We start from the raw sequence: 27,522 nt of genomic DNA, 5'->3' as shown, positions 1-27,522 counted from the left end.
TGCATGTACTTCAGAGGATAAAAAATCCTGAAAAAGTATTAAAGAAAAGCAAACTTTTAAGATTAAACTATGCACTATGTATTAAGATCTAAAACTAAGGGGGAAAACCCTGTTGTGTATCAGTGGCTGAACTATTAAGACAGTCATCCTCAAAAGAAAAGAACAATGTGTTGCTGGTTGTTATTCTTGTAACTAGTTCACTCTGCTGCAATTCCAGTTTGAATATTCTTCTGCACTTTCAGCACAGTGCAGACCTCCACTGTCAATTCTTACAAATGAAATACTGGAAACTTGGCTTCTTCTGTACTAAAATTGCAGCAGTGAGTGAAAAAAGAAGGAAACACATGGGAAATAGTGCCAGAATGGATGCAAGCACACCAGAAAAAAATTCAGTATGGGACTGACTTGGAATAAACCTTGATCAAGATGTTCAAGGCCACTGTGGGCTGTCCACCTCAAATTCTGCATGTCTTTTAGGGAGGATAACCATTCATTAACCAGTAACATAGCTGAAGTGATACCACACTGCTGCACCAGTTCAGTTTAGTTAAAACAAGGTCCCCCTAAATGAAAATGTCTGTTCATAGGATACTAAATACTTTGAGTTAGCAAGGTATCTTCTAAATCTTGAAGTTTTCATTCCTTTGCCCTCTCATGACTAAACTGTCAATTATATTAATGCTTTCTTTAGTGTCTAGATTTGCAGATTTATCTGTTGCACTTTAGAAATCCCAGCCATGTATGACCCAAGAACCTTTTCAATATTTTTAATATCCTTCTAGTTGTAAATTTAACAATATTTTGATAAACAAGTTTGATATTTTCAAATATATGTGACATCTGACACAAGATTTCATGTATTTTCAATAATGCGCCAAAACTTTATTGAGTTTGCTCAACATCTATGAGGATTTATGTAGGATATTATAAAAAAAAAAAATCAGTTCCTTTTTTACTTTCACCTTCAACAAAAGTACAGTAAGGTTTCTGGTGTCACAGCATTCTCATTCATTTTCATGCAGACAATTTTTGGTACAAACAGGACTCAGACCAAGGCTGATGAAGTGTAGGAAATCTCCGAGGTAAGAAATGTCTCATTCTAGCAGTATTTTAGCCTTCTACTAGACAAGGAATTAAATGTTTGGTTTTTTTCTACAATGCAAAAGAGAAGACAGGTGTTCTGTCCATAGTTTTATTTCACTAGGAAGGTTTATACAGTTCTGCATAAAGGTCATTGTATGCATAGCCTGAAGTACAAAGCTCCCTTTGAAAACTCCAACACAAAGACACTGCATATTGACAACATTAAACAACGACGTGGGTGGTATAGGGAAAAAAAAAATTAAAACAAAATAGCATTCTTCCTATTGAAAAAGCATAATAAAACAAGGCACTTTCAGTAAATAAGTGAAGAACAGAAAAATACTGTATCAAAGGTTCCACGGAACTGACCCAGAGCACTGTAACAAAATTCTGCAATAATGAACAAGTAAAATACAAAAAGGCACTACATAATCCTCTCCCTGCAACTCCCATTTCTCAACCAATTAGCCAACTGAACTTGGCACAATGGAGTATTAATTATAAAGTGCATCTCCTGAATTAATACATTTTGAAAAATAGTCTATACAACATAGGTACCAGCATCCCCATGTGTACAATATATTGAAACAAAAATACACTGCAACTAGATTCAATCTAGATATGAACTGTGCAGGAAAAAATATGGCTTCTTTACAAGTCTTTCAATAACCTCCATATAATCTGGAATATTTTTAAACAAACATGAATGCATTAGCAAGGTGGTAAGAGGTAGTGTTCTGAGTAAAAGGCAAACTTAGAGATTTTGTTGTTACATGGGTACGTAACAAAGAGATCCCAGGTTTTCAAATCAGCATTACTGAACAAAAAGTATTACAGCATGCTATCTTGGGATGAAAATACACAGTGTTTTGGGGGTCTCAGATCAGTTCTTTCAGCAAAATGACCATTTTACAATGTCCAACTCTGATCCCATTTTGTAACTACTTTTCTCTTGATACTGGAAGTTTTCCTATTGCATTGCGTAAAATTTCCAGAGAAACTTTCTTCAACTTTAGAATACAAAACCAACATATTCTCCACTCCTAAACACAACTGAGTAAATTTTTACTTCAGCAAGCATTATTTTATGGCTATAAGAAAACATAAATACCAAACAGATGTACACATCAAATGTGTCACAACAGTGGCAATATATGAAATATGAGTTAGATGTGTTCCATGATTTAATGTGAAACTTTTGTCATTCTGCTAAGGAAAGTCAGCCAAATTGTGTATGTACACTATCTAAACTTCAGCTGATTTTAGCCCTTATTAGAACTTCAATATATTAAATATATAAAGGCTAGATAAAAACTGAAATCAAAGCAGCACTGGGTATATTTCTTACATTAATAATTTGTAAGGATTTATGTAAACATTCAATAGGTGCACTCTTGCTCTTTGCTGTAAATTCTTCACAGCTCCTCTATGATCCTACCCACAGATACACCCTTAACATGAATCTTTGCCAGGTAACAGCTGCTGCTAGCAGCTCAGCTATTCTTCATCCGTGGAATAGGCTACTTCAGCAACTTCAATTTCTGGGACAGAATTTCCAGCCAAAGAGCCACTCCAGCATGGCTCATGGTTCTCTTTGTCTGAGCTGCAAAGACAGATCAATAAGTGGAAACTGGTATGATTTTCTATAGCCACTTTATGCAGACAATCCACAAAACATTGACAGAGCTTTTTAACTTATCACTTATTCCAAATCTAAAGTTATCTATTCTGAGGGCCTTTATGCAGCAGAGAGGTGCAGTAAAAGACTGAATTTCTCAGATGTGCAGAATTAATTAAAGACCAAACATTTCAAAAAACATACTTTAAGAATAACTAAAATACAAGTAAAATAATAGTATTTACCAGCTGTCCTCACCCAGGGTACCCTGGTCTGCTTCTACTGCAGAAGATTCCACCTCACCACTGCACTCACTTTCTTCTCCTGACATTTGACGAGTCATTTTTCCTAAAGATAAATCCCTACAACAGATAAGAACAGAGTACCACCAATCCATACAGCAAACATTTGTTACTGAAGAACTGTTTGTTTCATTTTACCCTATGCGGTTTCTGCAAAAAGATTGAAAGTAACCTTTCAATCTCCTCCTGCATGCCTCATTTCTTTAACTGGTACAGAGATGGCAGGACTTGCACTGGATAGCTATTTAAACAGTTTACTTGCTCCAGCTGCTTATTCCTAAACTGCATTCAGTCCTCTAAATCCCTCGCCAACAAGATGATTAGAGGGATGGAGCACCTTTCCTATGAGGAAAGGCTCAGAGAATTTGGATTGTTCAGCCTGGAAAAGAAAAGGCTATGGGTGATCTAATTGTGGCCTTCTGGTACATGAAGGGAACCTAAAAGAAAGATGTAGATATGCAGAAAGCAAAGATGCTTTTTACAAGAGCCTGTAGTGACAGCACTGTTCCCCCAAGGGAGAATGGCTTCAAACTGAAAGAGGGTAGGTTTAGATTGGATATTAGGGAAAGAAAAATCTTTATTGTGACAGCGCTGAGGCACTGGAAATGGTCGTCCAGAGAAGTTATGGATGCCCCTGGAAGTGCTCAAGGCCAGGCTGGATGGAGCTCTGAGCAACTTGGTCTAGAGGAAGACGTCCTTGGTCGTGCCTGGGGGTTTGGAATTAGATGAACTTTCAGGTCCCTTCCAACCCAGGCCATTTTATCATCCTCTGTTTGCATGACAATTTTGTAGTTTCACAAAATTCAAGTCCCAGAGAAGTGCATATGACTTAAGGTAAGAAATTACATTCAGACTAAGCCACACACATCTTGCCTAAATGGCAGAAGGATTATAACCAAAATATAGTCAGAAGGAAGACAGGAGGATGACAAAAAGATTTCTTCAATAGTTTCTTACTGTAACTTTACAAAACCACACACTAAGTTTCAAAGTAATACATTTTTCCATTAGTGATAAAGACATCTTTTTTCTTAATGGCAACAAGATAATGGTTCAGCTAGCTTGGCTACAAATAGGAATATGGTCATGCAGATTGACCAAAGAAATCCTTTTTTCCAAACCATTTCTCTATGTGGAAAACATAAATCAACTTAGCATTGAAAGCTATGACTTGAATTGGAAACAAAAGCTTGTGATCCATTTTGTGTTTAAAGTGATACTACCATATTTCTTTCCCTTTTAAAATTGCTTTAACTACTGTTATTGTTTTATATTTATTTTAATGCATGCATTTTATGCAAAGCCTTATCAGCATTCTGTAACATGATTCTCAGCCTGTTTTTGAGCCAAATCCAGAGATAATAATAATATAATAATAATAATCATCATCATCATCCTGCAAGTCTCAGGACTTGTCCAACTGTCACCTTCTGCCTCTCATCCATTGTAGGTACCTGGCCATTAGAGCGTGTAGGTGCTTAATTCTTGTTGGGCCATCAAATAAAAATTTATTTAACTTTTCCTGACTATTTCGCTATTTAAGCCAGCAGCCTGTCACAAATTTCTCATCAAATAGGGGAAGTATCTTCCAAATGTAATTACTTGCCTTCAGGAGTAAGCAACAACCTGAATATGGTATTCTGATCAGAATTTTCAGTCAGCCACAATAATTCAATTTAAAGCCTTTTCCAAAGGTAGTTCACTAGAACATTTTAAGGTGTGATTTGTTTGTCAACCTGGATATGCTGGACTCAGCAATCCATTCAGTATTAAAAAAAATTAATTTTAAATTTATTATTTTTTCTTTTTTTAATATTTCTTCACTGCACCTGGTCTGATACACACACAGAGGGGGTGTTTTTTCATCTGATCTCATGTTAGGAAGAGATTCTTCACTGTGAGGGTGGGAGTCACTGGAACAGGTTGCCCAGAGAAGTGAGTGCTCCATCCCTGTAAGTGCCCAAGGCCAGGCAGGATGGGGCATTGAGCTACCTGGTCTAGCAGAAACTGGGTGATCGTTAAGGTTCCTAAATAATTCTATGATTCTGTGAAGTTCTGATGGGACCATAAGAATTCACTCTTTTGCTGAGGAAACGCTGCAATACTGACTCAGCAGCTCGAATGGGACACTGGTATCACAGCATCAATTCCTCAACTCCTGCTACAGAATTTAGCAGAGAGGTACCATTTTCCCTTGGGTTTAAGTGGACAATCTCTCATGTTACTTAAATGGTACCTGCAGAATCTCATTCCAAGCAATTCAGAACAAGTTAAATTATTACAGATATATAACTGCTTGATCACTATGCTCTATCAAAGCTTTGAGTATGGACAGAATTTTATAACTCAAAGCAATTTTCTCACTCATCTCTAGCAGGGCATTTCACATTTTCAACGTTTCAAAAGCAGAAGAGAATCTTGCTCTATCTTTACAGGACTTAAAGGATTAAGAAACAATCAGAGTTACTTTAGAGGAAAAAGATAGGACAAGTTTCTCAGTCATTTGTACTTAACAGCTTTTAGCCACCAGCAAATGAGAAAGAGCTTACTGAAAATATTGCTTTGTATGTGGTTGTGTAGGGAAAATGGATTCTAAAATACAGCTAAAACTGGTGCTTGTGACTAGAGAGAGAAAATACTTTCATGGAGATAACCTCCTAAAACCCTTAAAATTTCTACATACCTAATTCTTCTTTCAACAGCATCAATATGAAGTTGCTTTTCATTTAATAGTTTCTTCAGTGATTCAACCTCCCTTTGTTTTTCAAGCAGTTCTTTTTGTAGGCGATAATTTGTTTCCTCCAGAGTTTCACAGAAAGCCTAAAAGACAAATTTAAGAGCATCTTCAATTTAACTTCAGTGCACTGCCTTTATTAACTTTTTTCTTAGAAATACCAGTGTGGAACAGTTATAGCTGCTTGTCTTCAGATTGATTACTATAAAAAGCTATGTAAATTTTAAATAAAATTCTTAACTTAATAATGCTGCTTTGCCTTGAATGATCAATTTACTATGCTAAACTGCAATGCAAATACTTACATCATTTGTTTGCCTCACAAGAGGCACTAGAAGAGCAGTTCCTGATTTTGAACCTTTTTGTCTTTATGGAACATAAACTGAACTCCCTCCTCCCTTTTCTCCTCATAAATTTGTTTCCACATGACTTGAAAGTCAGTTTCAAAGTATCTATATATTCCTAAACGTGAGGAATGCTTGGATTAAGAACACATTCCTTCCTTACCCAGGATAAACACAAACCTGTACAGTTCTGTACCAAAAACCTGCTATAAATATGAAATCATGACAATCAGAAGACCGGTACAAATATATTTTGAAAAAGTTTAATAGGATGTTGTGAACACTAACTACTCAGCCATGACAAATATGCTGTGCTCCTCTGCTGAGCATGACATGTATGCGTCACACTCCCTGATGGATCTGTCAGTGAGCAATACAAAACCTCTCATGAAGAGCCCCTGTCTAAAGCAACATCCCCTGAACACAGGAAGTGACAGGAGCATTGGCACAGAGCCTCCTCATCTATTACTGGAAAGCACAACTCTTCCAACAGTAATGTGCAATTCTGATTTAATAATTCACATGTTCTCTATAAATAAGAGCCCCATGTGGGAGACTTTCTTGGCTTAATATTACTTGCAACTAACCACTAATTCAGAGTCCACTGAATACAAACATTTTATATGAGCTCGGTTAAGAACAATGCTGTGAAGACACTGTTTTTCCTAAAGTTTTAAAACATGCTACAAACATCAAGAATATACTATCCATTGCTTTAACTGAAGCAGACTCATGATCTTTAAAATGTTTTCCTGTAATTATACAATACAAACAAATGAGGAGTTTTCAGTTCAATAATCCTATTTTTTCCATAGAATTTCATTTTATTGACTCAGATAGCAAATTTATCTTTGTTGACAGGCACTTGAAGTCCAGTCATGAGTTAAGCCATAGCTTTATTCATGTCTGCTAGAGCCAAGAGCATGTGTCATGCAACTCATTCTTGATACAGCATTTGTAGTGTTTGCTTTAACTATCACTCTGGTTAAGCAGTCATCCCATTTCAATCAAGCCAATTAAGTAAATTTTTCTGCTCTTTGTAAAAAAATTCAAGGTAGCTGATACCCTAACTGAAAATTTGATGTTATTTCCTTAAGAATATAATTAAGTTTATTATTTCAACCTTTTAGATACATGCACGTGGAAATTTCCCAATATACAAAAGACAAAAATATTGCACAAGCATTGAAAACTGTTTCATTGCTCTGTATGAGAACTGAATAAAGCCTCTTGGAAAAACTCATCTCTAACTGCAGTCTGGGTATGAGCTGCCCAAGCAAACACAGGCACTGTTTACAACTGAGTGAGAAAACATCAATATATTCTGAAGGATGCTGTAATAGCAGAAAAGTGAACCAAAGCTGAGAAAGAGAACAGTGTGTAATGAGCCATCTTGTTATTTAGACAGCTGGACACTGGAGTCTGGAACAGTTTTGACACCCAGGTTGGACTAATTTTCCCTAGAATTCTGAAAGGACAACTGGGAGACAGCTTTGCTTCCTTCTTCAGATCATGAAACAGAGATGGCTGGGAAAAGATTTGCGAAAACAACTGCCAAGGATATGACAAAAAACAAAAAACAAAAAACAAAAACAAAAACAAAAAAAAAGTTTAGTGAATATTTAACCTACTTTTCTGCAATTAAATTTCTAGGCCTAATCAACTTCTAATGGAGCAGGTACCTGTATCTCTCCCCAAGAAAAGAAGAAAAGATAAATGTGTTTTGGCAAGTCCTTGGAATAAGAGAATAGACATAAACCAAAAAGAATATATTCATATTTTCCTTTATAAGGAAAACAGAAGAATTTTAATGCAATGCTTTGGATGGTAATAGAAAGGCAAAACAGAAGTAAGTTTTGAGATGTCTTTAAAAATTAACTCCATTAATAAGCATATGAACCTTGGTGCTTTTCTTGTTTAACGCAGTTCAGGGAAAAAAAAAAAAACAAACAGTAAGGGACAGATATAAATGTTTTTAGTATGCAGGAGTTCAGGCTGCTAACAATCAGAAGCAAGACAAAAAGCATGACCACAACCATGGATTTCAGGTTGAGAACACTTTGAATCTCTTCGAAAACCTGCTTGGAAGAAAGAACCCACAGGAGAATAACTTGGAGCAAACAGCAGTCCAGGAGAGCTAGCTGATACTTAAGGATCACCACCTGCAGCTCAACAAGTAGAAAGTCAAGCAAAGGTTGCAAGTGTCCTGTGTGGATGAGCAAGGATCTCCTGAGCTCAGACATTAAAGCTCAGACAATTCTACTAGGGGTGAAAGCATGGAGACATGACACAGAAGGAATGTAAGGCTGCTGTATAATCTTACAGGAACAGGATTATGAAAGTGAAGGACAAGCTAGAGCTGAATCTGGCACAGCATGTGAAAAGAAACAAAAAAAAAAAGGATTCTACAAGTACATCATCAACAAAACAAAGATGGGAAACCATGGACTTATGTTGATTGGAAAGATCAGCCTTTAGTAATTCCTTCCCTGCAACCAGAAGGAAGGTCAAGATAAACTCACCTGCAGTGGGGGAAGACCAGATCAGGGAGCACTTAAACAAATTGGACATACTAATATCCATGGTTGCACCTTTTTACTGATGGAGCAGGCTGGACAGAGAGGCTGTGAAGTCTCCTCTGAAGAGCATTAAAAACCTGACTGGACATGGACCTGGGCAACCTGCAGTAGCTGACCTTACCTGAGCCAGCAGGGTGGGAATAGATGATCTCTCGAAGTCATTTCCAACCTCAGTCAATCTATGAATAAGGTGTGGTATCTCTTGAAGAATTTTATGTCAGCTATCTCAGCAAGTTCACAGAAATGGGTAATAGCTAAAACTCCAACAGCACAGCTGTTTTAATGGTTTGATTAAATTCCAGTGGAAGATAACATAGATTTCACCACAGCATGCATGACTGAAATTTCAGGAAGACGGCACTTTAATTTTTTAAATTATCTGAATAAATAACTACAGCAATTAAAAAAAATTCATCAGTTTAAATGCCAGTGATGAAAAGGGATTGTACAGAAATCAAGTACGAGCTCGTGACACAAAAAACATACCATATCACATGCACATAGTAATGTAACAAAAGCCAAGGAAATCCTACATACATGAAAAACAAACTGGCAAATATAAATTTAGTTGAATGAACATCATTTAACATTCATAATTCCTGCAAGACTAACAATGTGTGTACAATTCTAAAACAGTTATTCTATAAAGCAGGAAATCTAAGATCATCGGCTCTAGACAACCTTGATACAGTTCTGCATGTAAAACTTACTTCTAATACAACAAGTTGCAGAACACAGTATTATTTGTTCAGTGTGCTCATATGCACGATGAAAGGCTGCTAGTTTACAACCCTATTTGACACTACTTGTTTTCTGCAAGAACACTGTTTTTGGTGGTGAGAATTAATCACTTAACTGTTTTCAATACCCATTACAGGGGTTTTGGCAGTAGGGGATCTTTAAGGTTCCTTCCAACCCAAACCATTCCATAATTCTTTGATTTTACAGTAAGAAACATTTCCCTGCAAGACCTGAAGTCTAAGGTATAAGCATTGTAACAATGTGCTGAATGTAAACTTACAAAATCTCTCCTTATATTCAGTAGGTCCCTTATATAAGTAGTTGCTTCACAAAAACTTCATCCATGGCTCATAAAAGGCAAAAAAGATGATCTATTTTGGGACAGGGATGAAGTACAGCAGTTAAAGATAATCAGTGTGCACCAATTATTAGAATATGCCCATTCTAGAAACACATCCTTCTGTGATTTTTGTGAAAGAACAGAAACAGAAGTGTTTCATTCTGAACCATTACACAGATCTTACAATATTATAACAACACCTGCCTTTTGCATTCTGTTTCTATCCTACTACTTAGCACTTACCCTGCTCTCTTCTAGGCTGTCAAAAGGACCTGGAGGATCATCCAGACAAAGAAATTCTCTCACTGCAAGGCTTTACCAAATAAGAGAGTTAATTAGCTGAAGTACAAAACCAACAACAACACTTAAAAATTATCACAAAACAGAAGTATTTCTTTAAGTGACACAAAAATTTACATCCTCAAATTTAGTCCCAAGTATTCAAAACAATTAACAAATAAATAGTTAACAAACTATTAAGTTGACCAGAGACAGTATTTAGAATCTAACTAATGAAGATGAGTAAGCATTTTTAGAACACAATTTTTTATGATTTTTCAAAATTTTCACACAATTTTTTGCTACATGACAACTAGCAAGTTTATCACTTTGGTATTGAAGAGGTTTGAAAAATTCTCCTGGAGAAAAGTAAGTATTATACTTATTGGACGAAAAGTATGCTGTTAAAATCCATATGCAGATCCCTTCAGATGGTATCACGGGATTTAAGCATGAGTACGGAAACATGTTCACCAGTCTCCATTTTGCTAAGACCATAAACCACATATACACATTATATAATTTTTATATATACAGTATATATTTTTATATAAATAATAAGCTATAAAATTATAGCAGACAATGTGCCATGGATCTGCTACACAGCCATCTCTGAACACACATTTCAAACGTATGCATTCCATTTGGATTTGTGTAACAGTTGCCATCCCCCTCTGTGTGTTGTTTTGCAAAGGCCAGAAAAAGGAAGTAGGTGTAATCCTGTGGTTTTGAAATACTACAGAGTATTTCAAACATGGTCTCATTCTACCTTCCAAATTTAGATTACTTTGCACAGAACTCCTAAACATCTCCAAATATGTCTCTTCAGCCACCTTTTTAAGACTTACCTGCTCAATTGCATTCATTCTTCTTCAAATAACCTCAGATCAGAACACTGTATACACAATTAATTAGCAAGCAGTAATTTAGGAGCAATGCTGTGCTGGCACTCACTACTGTAAATCTTTAAATCATCTCCTACTGCAATGAGTGCACAAAAATGAAAAATGTGAATCCAAACTTAATTTCCTGTCTCTCCCTCCCACCTGAGTCCCCATGGAAAGGTGAGGGCAAAAGGCAGTAATTTTCTGTTTTCCACACACTCTGCATTTGAGATTTTCACAAAGTACAAACACAAGAAAGAAACTTTCACCCAGCTACCATCCTAATCAACCAGCTTCAGGTGTGGCAAGCAAAATGAGGAGAAATTTCTTCAAACACTAATTGTGTTATACTCTCACTTTTAGTTTTAAAAAGACCCTAAAAGACATTTATCTAAAATACACCAAACATTTACTTTGTTTTTTCTTTACCTAAAATAGGCACCTGATAGCATGAACATTTATTCACAGCCTAGCTCTGCTCTGAGAGTCTGCTCTGACCTGCTCTCCTCTTCATGTGCTACACCTCTTCCTTTCATTTCATGAATAGAGTATTCTGCCTGTAAAGTACCACAGGGATCTTCTCTGCCCTGTCAGAGCTGGCTGACATCCCTCTCCAGGGAGGAGCAGTGCCAGCATTAGGGAGGGCAGCAATGGGCAATGCAGCACATGAGATCCCTGACTCCAAGCTGACCGAGTTCCTCCCTTCCAAGCTTCTTATACAGGGTGGAGACAGGACAGCTCTGTCATCTATTATATAAAGCCAGATGATGCTTATGTTTAGCAGGTTAAACTTCTTTCTCCCACTTCACGAGTTATATGAAATTTTCCTGAACACAATTTGACTCTGTGGGTGGATTTCAATTTGATCTTTTACTGAATCTTCAATACAACACAAAACATGAGAAGAAGTCTATAAAACACAAACTCTAAATTTACCCACCTGCATATATTATCTCTCATTTTATCTTTAAAATACTTTGTGAATCTAGTTTTATTAAAAAATAGGTATACCAAATGAGGTCTCCTATCCCTGAAGGGCAAATTTCCCACTGTCAATACAGTACATAAAGTATAAAGAGAAATAAAACAGTCTACTCTACAAAGAGAAAAGGATTTTTTGGTTTAGGTCTGACCCAAGCAGTTTGAATTACCTGCAAAACTGGTGAAGTAAATGGTGAGCTTTAAAGGAGAAAACAGAGTGAAGTGCTCACCACTGCTCATGTGAGCTACAAATACTATATTCCCATTAACAGTAAATTTATTTCCTGATAAGCAGGTATGGATCAAATCTCCCTCATTCTAATCTGTTCTTGAGGAATTCAGACCTTCCATAGATCCAAACATTGGAACCATATCAATAGGTTATAAAGTTTATTAAAAAATTTTGTCTTCATGCAGAGCCCCACATGGACAAAAGTTCTACAAACCACATTTCAGTCAACCATCTCTTCATTAGCCAAATACAAACTGACTCCACAAACGTTTTATTTTAATTCCTTTTTGTATCTGATGACTGACACAGTTTAAAAGTTACAGTTTGGAGTTTTTTGCCTTAAACTACGACAAGCACTATTTTGTCCAATATGGTCTATCACTAAGATACAAACAAGCCAGCTGAAATGCTGAATTAGCTGCAACAATATGAAGCATAAAGACTTCAGACCTATTTAAGCAAGTCCATTCCATTCACTAGTGTGTCTCCAGCACACAAGAGAAGTTACATTTAGGGACTATTAGAGATTGATTCCTCTTGTTTTTAGCACACCTATTATTGTGTAATTTAATTGTTAGGAAGTTTTTAAACCTCTCAGCTGCATACCTCACCCACATAATCATATTTAATAACCACTAACACAGAAACTTGCAAGTTGAGCCCCATTTCTTTTTGAAACCATTTAAGCTTTGTCTCTGACATCTCACAACAAAGCTTTGCCACTCAGCATGACACACTCCAGGATGACTATGAATCATCAAAATATTAACACTCTTTACTCACCTTCCCTCTCCCCCCACTTTGATGATTTCACACACCCTGTTTGTCTCACCTAAGACAACAGACTAAAGAGAAATCTTCTTGTAGGGAATTTTTTCTGCAGCTTTATCTGCTCTTGTTTGCTTTTGCTGTACCTCTAACAGATACCTCCTTTGAAATGGAACGCTGTGTTTTAGCACTGAACTATATGGAAGTACAGTTCTGATTCCCAGAGCAGTAACTTCTTTTTCCCCTTTTAAGTTCCTCTAATGATTTTAGTGAAACTTTTTGACTATTCCTGAGTACTGATTCAGAAAAACTAGTGGAATCAGTATCAATAGTTATTTTCCACATTGCAGAAACCAGCTGAGTTCATAAATCTGTATGGGTGTACTTACTGTCATTTTCTACTTCAAGACATGAAAATTGATGCCAGTCACTCTATACTTCAGCAACATCCTTCTAACAACAGTTTGTGATCTCATTGTTCATTCCATTCTCCAGATAATTTCAAGATGTTCTGAACATCAGTGTCCACAACTGTGATCTAACATTCCAGTGGTACCACCCCTAAATTTCCATCAATCCTCTTCCCCTTGTCTCTTACCATTTTATATGAGCCCTGTCATAGCTACTTTTTTGTCTCTACAGGAGGCATCATATAATTTTTATTTACCTGCTTACAACTTTGGGTTTTTTTTTTACTGCAAGCAGTACCAAAGTCAGACTGATTACAAATCCCTGTTTTCCAGACTCAGCAGTTGAATGCCTTATAAAAACATGTCACGTGTAGTAACAGCCCTTCTACTAAAAAGTAAAGTAGGTATGAGCATTATATGGTCTCACGGTCCCACACCACAGCTTGGTAATTTTAAAATTTTGTTCCTTTAAAAGTCTCGAGGGAATTAGGTTTGCTTAAGAACATTTCTTACTCTGTTTTGAATGAAGTTTCAGATGATGACAGGTTCTCAGACTCATTCCTCAAAGAATCTCTAGTAAGCAACTTTAACTTTTATTTCTGGTGCAGGCAAAGGGTTTAAGACTAACTGCTTTGCCTCTAGCAAGTTGCTTACTTAAATTCTCTTTTCATCTGTAATAAAATTACTTTACATTTCATTTGCCAGAATTACATTCTATTAATTTTCCTACTTTGGAAGAATCTCCCACTTTGTACAAAAAAAGACACTGCTGAAAGAAATCTTTGCACTTTGGTGCTTAAACATATTATGTTTTTTAAACTATTGGGACTTTCTTGATTTGTAGTTTACATTTACTTATGTACAGGAATCTGTAAAGGTACTCCTACTACTTTCATGTCATGTCCATTAAAAACCTGTAGGTTTTTTATGTCAATAAAAACCTTTAGTACAGATTTTAAGAAGTAATTGAATAATACTGTAAGTACTCTCTATTATGAAAGCCTAACATACCTAATATAATTTAACAATATTATCAATTCTAACATTATACACAGAAAAGTAATGTTTTAGGAATAAACATGGGATTATTCTAACATTTTAAATATTACAGCTTTTATTTATCTCTGTACAATCCAAAATACTGCAATTCCACTTTTTTTATGCTAAGATGAGACTAATTTAAAAGGACACGGAATAATTCACATAACGACTAAATGCACAACATGAATGCTACTGAAATCCCTCACCACACTGCCCTGGTGGAGTCTAGGAGCTTTGTAAGAGGAGTATGGACAGCAAAAAGCCCCAAATGCACAAGCAAAGGTCAATCACATACCAGTTGGCAATATCTTTATGAGCTACTAGGTTCTGGAGGAACGCCTGCAGCCCCAACTGTCGATCTTCCAAGAAGTCAGGATTGTAATTGTCCTTGAACCAGCGCTTTGGCGGAAGGGCCAACCGAAAGCCTGGAAACATGTCTTTTAGCTGAAATTGAAATTAAAATTAGAAAAGTTAAAAATTTGAGAAAAATACTAATTTTGCACAGGCACTGACTATACAGTTCTTCTTGCTCAGATTTATGAGATATTTCTGACTTCTGCTAAGTTCAAGCACAAGATAAGTCTCAACCATAAGTACAATCCAAATTACAACTTAAACTGCAGACACAGTTCTGTCACTTGCTGAGCTGCCTTGTGCAATAGAGTGCTTTCTATTTTTCCTCAAATTTAACACATAAAAATAGGAACGAAAACCTTTTCTTGGTTATTTAATGTTTGAGTCTGCTATTCAAAGCCTTTGAGTCTGTAAACACAAGAAAACTGTAAAAAAGTATCAGATGAGTAAAAATTTCAGTGGTATTTCTTCTAAAGTACTCAAGGATAAAAAGTAGTATGTATACATATATATAGAATAAAACCCCATTACAGATCTGCAACTCTGCAACTTGTCTTTCTTGGGGGGCTAGAAGAATAAATTATAACATATGCATGAGATACTTCTTGAAAAGAGTAGTTCTTTGCACACCCAGAATAATAAAATTTCAATATGCAAGTACAGCTCAAACCCTAGTAACATGCAAAATCATACTTCTGAGTGACTAAAACAGCAACAGGATATAGCTGACATTGGAAATACCCAGATTTTTTCTTTGAATTCAGAAGTAAAATATACAAGTGAATGAAAGCATAAAATTATACAACAATGAACCTCTCCAAGGGTATCAATTATTTTTCTAATATGCATGATAATAAAAAAAACTTAACACTTTGATTAAAAAAATTTCAACTGTTATGCTTCACAAAGAAAAATCTGGGAGAGGATTTACAACCAACACAAAAAAAACAAATAGGTTTTATAAAATCTGATATCTCAACTGCCACAAGAATTATTTCATCTTTCTTTCTGAATACAGGATCTAGCCGACTTCTGTCAGAGATGTTCTGCATACACCAATTATATTAATATGAATGCTGCAGTAATAGAAAATTCCAACGGGCAGCTCTTTCACCAGATTAAGTTTTAAAAAAGTTAGAACAGATACTGCATTTCAAATAGAATCTTGTAGGAGAAGAGATTGTGGAAGATTAGGAATGTGACTGTGGCCGAGCCTCATCCCTAATGGGGTACAGCTGTGTAAGACAGGCGGACAGCACTGAAGGAGAAGCAGCACAGAATGCTGATGTGTATTGTCCAATCATAAAGGAGTAAAAGGGCAAGCAGGTGTTATGCATGTGAGAGAAAAGGTATAAAAAGCTGGGAGAAGAGAGGGGCTGTGAGGGGAAGGGGTTAGTGTTGTGCTGCAGCAGAGAAAAGGCACGTGGCTTTAATAAACTGCTGATGCTTGCCATCTTTGGCACGAGCCTTTTGAGCCCACTGTCAATTGGGGCAATCTAGGAAAATTTTTAGATAAGGGGCTGACACCTGTGTCAGTTGAATCTCCCATCAATTTGTACCCCGTGTAAGGAGTGAGCCACAACAGAATCTCTTGGCACACTTTAAAGAAAGAACTACATTAATGGATCACCTTTGCTTATATAAGTACTGTTTCACAGCATGGGGTGCTTTTTAAACATCACAAGTACTGTTTATTCAAACAGCTCATGATAGATACTAGTTCTTATTTACAGAATGGTTTGTTATCAAAGCCTTGATCTTTATTTCTTCATATAGATATATGTATGTATATATATATATATATAATATATATATAATTATGTATCTGAATAGAACCGAACCCATAGAATATAACAAAATTAATTCCTGTTAGTTGTACAGAAGATTGTAGATAACCATTGCTGGGAAAGCTTTTCAAACACAGAGATTTCTGCTTAATGGTACTTTTACTTGTCTGGTCACATGGATCATGTAATTTAATTCTAGGGAGAGAGTACACCTACCCACAGATTACTCCTTTTGTGGATGAAGAGTAAGAACCAGCTGCTGTCAGTGGACTAATTTTCAACAGCACAGTCCTGGGGCATTCTTTCTTGAGCACTCCTCAGACAAAACAGGAAAATCTGTGGGTCAGACAACTTACTCTGGCTGTGATTACTTGCCTGGATCCAGCACCTTTCCTGCTCCTTCCTACATCATTGTGTGACACGTTACACATGTCACATGGAGTCACAGTCCTGGGGAGAAATGGTAAACTCCTTTGTTCTTTAGACTGGCCATTTCACTAGGTGTTTTCAAACTATTATTATGTTACTATTTTGTAATTCTCTTGTATTTCCTGAATGGTGGTATGTTTAAGCTCCTAGAGTGGACATTTCTGTATTATAAAAAGTATGTCTTACAAACCAAAGAATAAATGATTTAGATGTACATTGAAAGATGAAAAAGTTTCAGACAGTGACACAAATTAAAAAAAATAGAGATTTTTCCTATAAACAGAAGCACTAACACCTAGAAATAATGGTAAAAGCCAAATATTTTTGCCAAACATTTGGTGGCAAAGACTAAAGGCTTCAAGTATAAAATTTAAATATTTATTCTAACAGATATTTCAGCATTTTAAGTTTTCAAACCACTAACAACCACACTAAAAGTCAACAGAGGTAAGCCAATTCTTGACCTATACCTGACACAGCTGATTGAAATCCAAAGTGCTGTATGACTTGACATCCAAAATCCAAGTTGAAATACCAAGATCATTGTCTCAAAAGAAGTCAGGCTTTTGCCAATATCAAGACATTCCTTAATTTAAGATAGACTGTATGTAAGACAGGAATTTCTTCAGAAAGAAATCTCTAAACTAATTCACATTTAACAATTCAGTTTTAGAGTCCAGTGGTGTTTCAAAGGTAGCCTAGAAGATATTCAAATAGGTCAAACCAAGAACCCAGAGAAACCTGTAAGTTCAAGTCCATTTTCAAAATTTCAGTTGGATTTAGCTTTTAGTTGATTAGGCACATAAATCCAAAGTGATAACCTACACAAAAAATCCCTTACTATGGGTAAAAAAAGGGTGTGTTATAATGTTCATGTTGAAACATGAAAGAACATACCAGCAGAAATTGTGTTGAACTGGCAATGAAAGATTATTTTTTGGAGCGAACCATGGACAAAGAAAAGCGCAATTGTTTCTTGGCTTTTGATAGCCAAACACTATTTACCAATCATAAAAACCTGTGCTTTTCAGACAGGCATTATTTTCCTTTCAAATATTATAAAAATATTAAGTTGCTGACACAGAATTCCTATTCATCTGCTGTTTCCTCCATCTTTAAAGATCTGATATAATATTTCACTATTAACTTTGAAGACACTGAAAACAAATAAAGACAGACCAATGTACTAAGAACATATTTATGTTCGTGAAATTGCAGTTTTACGATGAACAAAGGCAGAGTTTGTTACACAGAAAAGAACTAAATAACTACTGGATCATTCCTGCAAGAGAATACAAGCCCCTACTACTTCCATGCAGGAGATAAATATTCAAGAGTTAATTCCTTTATCATATAAACTAGGAATAAAAATAAAGTTTGAAGCACACCAACAGTTTCAGATGCAGTTGTTACATCTTCTTTACATCAGTGGTAGCTGTTACATGTATCTTTGAAAAAATGAGGACTCATATTTTTCCAGTCATTAACACAGTATGTATTTTATATGCATTAAAATCAGAAAGAAACTAGAAGATGTGACAAAAATATAAGCCATGAAAGAAGTGAGCTAAGACAGCTGAGAATTTACCAGTTTATAATTCCCACCTTGTCATTAAGCCTGGAGAAATCTGTGTACCGTCTGAAAACCACCCAGCTTTCCTCTGGACTTCTTTTCACCAGTATTTTGTATACCTGTGTGGAATGACAGATATATAAGAAAAATGTGCAAAATTTCACACTGCATTGTCTGGAAGACTGAAATGATCCTCTATTTCTTAATGAAACAAAACTCATGGATAAAAAAAAAATAATTAGAGTAAAAGAAATGCAAATTACAATAATCAGTACAAAGTTTAAATTTATTTCAGAATTTAAGGAAGGAGTTCCTCTAATTCCTAAATACATACAACTATTTCTGTCTGTAAGAAAGAACATATTGCCCAAGAGAACAAAAGGCTCAGCTATCAAAAAAGGGAAGTGTGTTTTAGTGATCTACTTTAGCCTTTGCTAAATTACAGTTTTACTCATTGATCCTGGAGGCCTCTCTGCACTGAGTAACTGAAGTAATGGATACTTTGAATCAGATTTAGCAAAACAACAGCAGGCAGTACCAGACTCATCTTTAAAAGCAAATGGATAAAGAAACAAAACAAGGTTGACAATGATTATAATAATACTACAATTACTTTTTAGGAGGATTAATATTTCAATGAATATTAAATTAATCTGAAGACAATGCATCTAATAACACAACCTCCACTAGAAAATATTAAACAGTGTCTAATGTCATAACTTTACTCTCTCCAATGTAAGGAAAGACAATTGTACTGTTTTTCCCAGACGATATGTAAAAAATATAATACAAGAAAGAAAAAGATGTTTTTAGAATGATAAACAATCCCTCATTTAACCAAATTCTGTCTAAAACATTTTTGAATCAGTGACATAGTAAAATCTTTTCCAGTACTTCATGGTATCACAGCAGGTTGTCTTAGCTGCTAAGTGTATTTTTCTTATTACAGACCCAACATGTGATAACCCAATGCTACCAACTTCTGTACAGGTCTGAGACTGTTTCTAGCAATTTTATATTCCATAATACATTAAGTTTCAGATAGTTAAAGAAATTACAGGTAACTGAGGTGCAAATCAAAAGCAATTTTTCAGCAAGTACTTCTCTTATCTATGTTTTAAACACAATTTCACTTTCAAGATGTGAAAGTCATGGACTGTGACAGAGGAAAAAGCTAGTAGCTTTTAAAATTCAAGCTTGCAGGATATGCTTAGAAAACCAGCATTAAAGTACAATTTTTCTATCTTGCATTTTATGTATAAACGCTTATCCAAACATTTTATTACTTTGCTTTTATACTAAAAGTATAAGCAGTTTTATTTTAATAAATAAATAAATTTAGAAATAAATGCAAAATTGTGAAGGCTCTTTGCTAGAACACAGTAAAATGAGTACAAGAAACTTTAGCAAGTAGATTGACATGTACATTCCAATCAGTATTCTATTTCTCTAGTCTACTTGAAGTTCTGCAAAAGCATTGGTATACATGTATATGAGAAAAAAAAGGAATAATTTCGAAGTGAACATCAGATAACAAAAATAAAATTCACCAATTACAGTGAACTTAACTGTAACAGGGAGCGCACCCAACTTGTGATTACTGGCCTTAAAATTATGGACCTGAAACAAACATGTTTGCTCCTGCCAAAGTTTAAAAAAAATAAAATAAGGTGATTGGGTGTTCTTTGGCTTTTTTTTTAAGGTTTGCAATTAATGAGTTAAGAACTAGAATATTTCAAAAACTCAGTTCTTTCATACAACATCTTGGGTAAAAATCACAAATTAATTCAACAAATTTGTTTTATTCCACTCAATTCTGAATTGCTGAACTGCTTTATTCTATAAATAAAAAATTATCAATGAAAATACACTCATGTGGTAATGTTCTCTGGCTGATCCAGCATCTCATTATAATTTCTACATGGTTTTAAAAAAACAAGAAGAAAAAGAGCTAATTGAACGTTCCAGGTCGGCAAATTCACTTAAGACTAAATGTTTATGAGGAGATATTTTTCACCTAGTTTTTCTCTCCCATAAGCTTCAGCAACCATGTACTCTAATATGAACAAACATCTACCTCCTGAAGTCTGGACATCATTCAGCTCAGATTCTTATTTTTGGAAACTATGAGATGCTACCAACAGTAAAAAAAAGAAATCAGCAATTGAGTCTACTCTTTCTGATATGTGATTTTAATTTGATTCCCCCTCTTCCATCTCACCGATTTAGCACTGCAAAAGCAACTCAAATTCCTAGGACTAATTACTTGCGGGCTTTAATGCACAACAGCAAACCGCATGCACAACATGAAACAAAGTTAATTGTGTGGTTTCAGATACCAGCACAGCAATAGAAGTGAAATTGGGAAGAGCAAAAATGCATCCAAGCATTTTACAATGGAAGAATGTTTCACTTGTACTGTGACCTGGCCTTCTACACACATAAGGAGACAAAGTTGCCATTGTTAATACAGTAAGACACCTTACAGGCACACTGCAATATGTCTTGGCAATGTCTTAAAAAACAGACAGAGAAGCACGTCCAAAAAGGGCAACAAGGTGGTGAAAGGTCTAGAGTGCAAGTCATGTGAAGAGGGGCAGAGGGAGCTGGGGATATTTATCCTAGGGAAAGGAAGGCTTAGGAGAGACCTCATGGGTCCCTACAAGCACCTGAAAGGAGGCTGTAGCCAGGTGGAGAGTTGGTCACTTCTCCCAGGCAATCAGGAAATGCTCTCAAGCTGCTCCAGGAGAGGTTCAGGTTGGACATCAGAAGTAATTCCTTCATGAAAAGGGTGGTTAAACATTGCATTGAGCTGCCCAGGGAGGTGGAGTTGCCATCCCTGAAGGAGCTCAAGAAATGACTGAATGTGGCACTTTGTGCCATAATCTGGTTGTCAAGGTAGTGATCAAAGGCTGGACTCAAACTTAGAGGTCTTTTCCAACCAAAATGATTAATGGTATCTTCAGACTAATCCTTGTACATATAACAATATCAACTGTTAATTACTTAAAACAATTTTTTTAATCTACCTGTTAAAAAAATTTGCTCTTCTCTTATGCTAACATGCATGAAGATGTTAGAGACTGAAAATCACACATAGGCTATCATTCTCAAATGATTAAAAAGCCTCATTATTTAACTTTTTGTGAAAGGATCTTGATTTCATTAGTATTTTAACTGTCATAAAGACTCTGCACTTCTCTAACCTAAAACAGGAAGAAAAATGTTTGTCTGCTATTTCCTTCTTACCTATTTCTGATTAATGTTGTTCATCTTAAGTAATATAATTGATAATCAGTAACAGCATTCATCAGTCTCACAAGCACTGCTGTATTATCTCAAAGAAATATTTCAACCACACCCACAAAAACAAATTGTAAAGGTACACTGATATATTTATGGCATGCAAAAAAATGAGCTGCCAGCTACAGTGCACTTTGAGAAAAATCAATACAAACCAGTTAGGCTGCTGTTCTGGCACGAGATATGGCATAAGTGACTTCCCAGGATGTTTGCAGAACAGATTTCCCCTTACTAGAAACTGAGCTGGGTAAGAAGTTGAAACCTAAATGTTTGCACTTCAACAGAAATATCTGAAGTTACTAATAACTGCAAAAGGCTAACATCAAAGTTTCTTATCATTCATGTCAAATAAAAGACTACATTTTTTTAGGAAGTTTAACTACACAGAACTTATACAAGTTCAATTTCACAAGGAGTTGTAACTGTAAGGAATTCCTGACTTTCCCAGCAGAAATTGATACATGAAACAGAATTCATTCCTTCTATTCCACAAACACAATTACAGGAAAGACTGCTTTCTAGTCCCAGTTTTCCCACCTGTATAAGAGGAATGTTTTTTTCCTGTCAGGAAGTACTTTGAAGCTAAATTGGTAACATCCCTGAACTGCAGGATTAATTCCTGAAAGACAATCCAAAGCACATTCAATTGTTATCTTGTCATTACAGGATCAACTGTATCATGCCCAAAACTTACAGTGAATTTTGCCCTTTCTTCCATCACCTCATAGCCCAGAATAGTAGGTGTGGATGGCCGATCTTCCCAGCTCCTGGAATCTTCATTCTGCTCTATTTCTTCTACAGGCTGAGTACAGTATTCTATGGATGTATCCAGACCTGTAAATTTAGTCCTAACAAGTGGACTGCTACATGCAGATGATGTGGAACCAATCTGGTCAGGCACGCTCATCTTTTTAAAACTATCAACTGTAGTGTCCTCCAGCTGTCCTTTTGAGGAGCTTGAACTCGTTGAGATGCTCCCAAAGGAAGAACTTCTTTGGTTTCTGTTTGTAAAGCTGGATGATGAACTTCCAATAGGAACAGGAACAGGAACATATGGTGTCGCCATCCTTCATGAAAAAAAACAATCCTCTGTTTTTGGTCCAGGAATTTAAGCTTCGTTCACTGTACAAACCATGTCTCCTTTTGTTTTCAGGAACAGTACCTGCAATTAAGGACAGAAAGTATTGCTGTCATTTTTAAGACAAAGTAACACTAAGAGCTTTGGAAAAAAATCAGTATTAGCTCTGAAATAGTACATGGCAGTGTTGATGGTAAAACATTTTCACAAAGAATTTGGCTTCATATAAATGGTGCTTTTAGGTTGTATCTCAACCATTTGACAGACAGCTTTACAAGAGTTCTGTCTTGCCCAGCTATTAAAATCAAAATGGCAAAGAGATAAAGCAAGATTGCAAAAATCCTTTTGTCCTTTAAGACTTCAGTGTTATTTAGTTTTATCCAGAGTCAGCAATTTTTTGGCATATGAGGAGTAGTTTCAGTGCCTGTTTCATCAAAATAGTACAAAAGGTTTTCTCAGAACCGGTTCTGTAAGACATCCACTGCAGTCTATGTGAGCCAAACACACAGGCAACAATATACAAGACATGAATCAAAAGACATGACAGTAAACAGCTTAGGTGAAAGCATATTTGCATATTACACATTTACTGAAGCATAATGGATCTGTTTTCAATACTAAATATTTTTTCAAAACAACTCTGCTGTATATAATGCTGCAGACATTTGTCACCTTGTTAAATGGGCACATTTTCTGGAGTCTGAATTGGAGCAATTAAGTTTTACAAGCATGCACATCAGAAGCAGGGCTGTTATAGCAGGTAGTTTTCCATTCCAGAAGATTAAAATGGAAAAAAAAAAGTGCACAGAAAAAAAGAGAAATAAAAAATTTAGTTTTTGTTTTCTTCAACAAAACCATTTCAAAGAAGTCTTTTGTATGCATGTGTATACATTTCTGGAAAAAAAGCAACATAAAATTAAGACAGCAGTATCAAACTGGCAAAAAAGCACCATCTCCTCATTTTAACAAAGCGGAAGAGCCCTTACAAGATGCAAATTAAATGCCACCTCTTTGGATTAACAGGATTTGAGCCATGATCCATTTCATCCAGGAATAAACCAATCAACCAGGAGGCTGCAGGAAGTTGTGGAACAGGAAACCACCAACCTGATTCACATCAATCAATCATCTACTGCAGCAAAACCAAATGAGATTCCTAATTGTGAGTGTGATGTTTCCCCTCTCTTGCTCTAAATTAATCCTAGAGCAGAAGAATAAACAAATAAATTTTAAATGAAGCAGCACAAGCAAGACTGAAAAATTCTCTTGAACAAATTCCTTGAGAGAAGGAAAAAAAACAAACTCAGTCATCCTTTCAGCTATATCAGGAAGCCTTCACACACTCTCTGTCAGAAAGTTCAGTTAACTTGACTAGGAGAACAATTTCAAACTGGCAGTAATTTCTTGGGAGTATCTCTTCACTGTGGAATGAGGCTGGACACTCAGCAGCATCTGAGGGAGCTGAAATGCCAGTATCATAAACCCCTGCTGACTCACTCAGCTGGTCAGGGAAGGGATTTGAAGTATCCAGCAGCTTCTGCAGTCACACAGATTGTGTGAGTGAAGCCACGTGCCAGACATCTGACCTGCTTCAGCCTCACTTGGTGTGAGAGAAGCAAGTCACACCTGTCTCCGAGACAAGATGTTTTCCTGCAGCTACACCAGATGTAAATCCCTTTTTTTCACCCATATCTCAGGAAAAAAATCTATTTTCTGCCTCGAACAGTAAGTTTTGCAATAATTTTTCTTTAATGCAAGGTGTGAAGCATTGTCTGATAAATTTTCTCTAGCAACATTCTCTGAACAAATAAATATCTAAATTAAACCTTAAAAAGGTAACTCCTTTTTCACTTGCCACTTCAGTGACTCTTCCAGGTTACCAGCACAAGAAATTGAGAGCATGCCTTTAAACAATGTCCCACCCAGCTATGTTCTTGCTAGTTGTAGGAATTAAATTACTGTAAAAGGAAGAACCAAAGTGAGTCCAGATGTCAAAAAATCAAACAATCTATATGTAAAAAGTGATCATTCTCTGTTGAATGACTGTGAATGAGTGGAAAACAAACCCACATCTCAGGGACTATCTGCTGAAGCTAACCTAGGAGTTTGTGCAATTTTAAGATGCAAAAAAAGCTTGTACTTTTCACCACTTCATGAAAAGAACCAAACCTAAAACCCCACAATGACATTTTCACCAGTGAAAATACTTGTGAACAGTCTTTCCTAGAAGAACTTCCTCCTTTAAAGTGAAATGCCAGTCAAGAACTTGATGTCTTGAGCTTGTTTACTTACTACATAATACTCTTAACTGCACACAAATTTCTGAGCAGCTGCACCAATTTGGCAAGCAAGAGAGCTCAACACAGACCACCCTGAGGATAAAGCCCTTGGTGTTGAGAGGCCAACACCTGCACTGTACATGCTTCAGCAGCTTTCATTTCAGGCCTGGGTATTTATTAGCAGCTGGACCACTAAACCTGCTCCCAGGGTACATTTTCTGGTTTAGTTTCTTTTGTACTCTGCAAGGCCACCCCAAATTGTGAGTCACGACTATTAAAGGTGATGATGACACTGTTTTCTTCTGAAGGACATTCTTGACTCAATCTGACACAGTAAACATGTCCACAGACAAATAAAAGGGGCTGATGCTACCTGTGTCACTCACAGATTCTTCTAACTTTTAAGAGTAACAGGAAAGTATTCCCTGAGTAACAGAAAAGTGAGGTCAAGTGAGCAAATGGCACACGGCTTCACTTAACTTGAATAATTTTTTTCTAAAAACACTTGAAAGAAATATACAAAAATATTGCATTACCAGACTCACAAACACATAATATATTCCTAAATACATACATAAATCCATCTTCAACTGTAGAAGTATCACAATTTCCAAGTATGTAAAATATTTACATGCTATGTGTTACAACAGGGTTCAAAATCACATCAATCTGCACTTTATGAAGGCTGAATACTGAATATCAGAAAAAATACAGTGCTCAAACAAGGGTCACAACCCTAGGAATCCAGCCTTATCTACGAATATAGTTTACAGCCTATTCATGCAATAAAAGGAACTGGGAATAATTTCGTTTTTAAAAAATCCTTTTAGATAAACCATGTCACTCCATACTTACCTCGGCACAGCAGGGAGGGTTTGTGTGCTCAGTTTGCTCCTACCCCAGCCGCACAGAACCAGCAGACACATTGCAGCACACCAATTTAAGAGTAAACTGCTCGTGACACCTATGAGACACTCCAGAGAGTGCACTTTCTTGTCTAGCTATTTACTTGACTTTCTGCAATAAATCTGCTTCCTGTTCAGAACCTGTATTTGTTTAGTTTGATTCCCAGCTGTGAGTTAAGAACGAAAAGAGAAGGAAGAGAACATTTGCTGGAAGCGCTGAACTGCAAGATGAGAAACAGGATAGGACAGTCCCGGGAACCCGGCTGTCACATGCTACAAGAGCAGCATGACACCAACTTATCCTGGTGTTTACAGCAGCCACCTCCCTTTCTGCGGGCGAAGCAAATAGGCTGTAATAAAACCACTTAAAAAGGGTTTGCCTGCAGCTTGCAGCTATCGCAGCTCCAAACCTTTTTAAGCTAATGGCTTGTATATTCAGTGAGAAACACGTAAGCCACACGATTCAAGGATAATAGATTAGAAACAAAACAATCCGCACTTAAGAGTTGTAATTGGATTTAGAAGACTTTTAGCTATGCAATACTATTTGTGATCTGGTTACATATATTGTGCCTCTGTTTGGACAACGCAGACAAGCTGATCTCTGCTGTTCAGGGTTTAAGTGCTACTAAGGAATGTCAGCTGAAGAACAAGTGGAATATATAAAGAAACAACTTCCAGACTTAGGTTTCATAATATTTTAAATAATCATTTTGTGCCGACTTCAGCCGAGTTGCCTAACAACATTTTTTACTTGCTTATGAATGGGGGGGCTATTTACCACACCTCACACATACACAGAGGAAAAATTCCTGCCCCAAAGAGTCTCTCACGGACCCAGAAAGAACTGCAGGCACCTTGTCCCAGAACCCGCACATCAGGGAGCGCTACTTCTGACTACGCCTGGCGGTTCCGACACCGAGGAGAACCAAACCAGCCCGGCCGGCACCGCGGGGCAGCGCCCGGCCCGGCCCCGCCGCCGAGGGGCCGCGCTCGGGGAGCGCCGCCGCCGCTTTACGTAACTCCAGGGGCGGCCCGAGCCGTGACACCGGCGGAACCGGGGAACCCTCCCGGCCCTCCGCACGGCTGCGGGAGCCCGCCGAGGAAACACCTGGAGGCGCGGCGAGGCCCCGCCCCGGGGAACGGGGGTTCCGGACCCGCCGTCCCGCCCGAGCGGGACCGGACCCCGCGGTGCCACCGCCCGCGGCCGCCTCCCCACAGGTGCGCGGGAGCTGCGACAGCCGCGCGGAGGCGGCGGGGGCCGTCCCCGTCCGGCGCGGGACGGGCAGCGGCGAGGTTCCACTCGCCCGGCCTTCCCCGCGCGGGCTGCCCGCTGCCTCGCTGTCTCCCCGCCTGCCCCCGGTTCCCGGTGCTGCCGCCGCCGGTGCCCGCCCGCACAGCGGCCCCGCTCACCTGCTCGCGCCGCGCGCCCCGCTCCGCCGCGCCACCGCCGGCCCGCCCCGCACGGGGGGCGGAGC

The 27,522-nt window shown here is 37.2% G+C and overlaps 1 protein-coding gene across 5 annotated transcripts; it reads right to left on the bottom strand.

Annotated features, from left to right (window-relative positions):
* Positions 1–1,178: 1,178 nt before the first annotated feature.
* Positions 1,179–27,522, bottom strand: SNX16 (sorting nexin 16). Of its 5 annotated transcripts, none has more exons than XM_056484544.1 (8): positions 27,458–27,517; positions 22,477–22,944; positions 18,512–18,598; positions 14,632–14,780; positions 9,985–10,054; positions 5,687–5,823; positions 2,947–3,063; positions 1,179–2,686 (listed from the first exon to the last, which is right to left on the bottom strand). In XM_056484544.1, exons 2-8 carry the CDS (start codon positions 22,846–22,848, stop codon positions 2,581–2,583), a joined length of 1,038 nt encoding a protein of 345 aa, XP_056340519.1. In that variant the 5' UTR covers positions 22,849–22,944; positions 27,458–27,517; the 3' UTR covers positions 1,179–2,580. The 5 variants fall into 5 exon arrangements, with proteins under 5 accessions (XP_056340519.1, XP_056340520.1, XP_056340518.1 ...); XM_056484545.1 differs by lacking the exon at positions 27,458–27,517 and adding an exon at positions 25,995–26,150; XM_056484543.1 differs by lacking the exon at positions 27,458–27,517 and adding an exon at positions 23,968–24,063.

Source organism: Oenanthe melanoleuca, chromosome 2 (assembly GCF_029582105.1).
Source record: "Oenanthe melanoleuca isolate GR-GAL-2019-014 chromosome 2, OMel1.0, whole genome shotgun sequence".
NCBI lineage: Eukaryota > Metazoa > Chordata > Aves > Passeriformes > Muscicapidae > Oenanthe > Oenanthe melanoleuca.
This window is presented reverse-complemented; position numbering and strand designations above follow the sequence as displayed.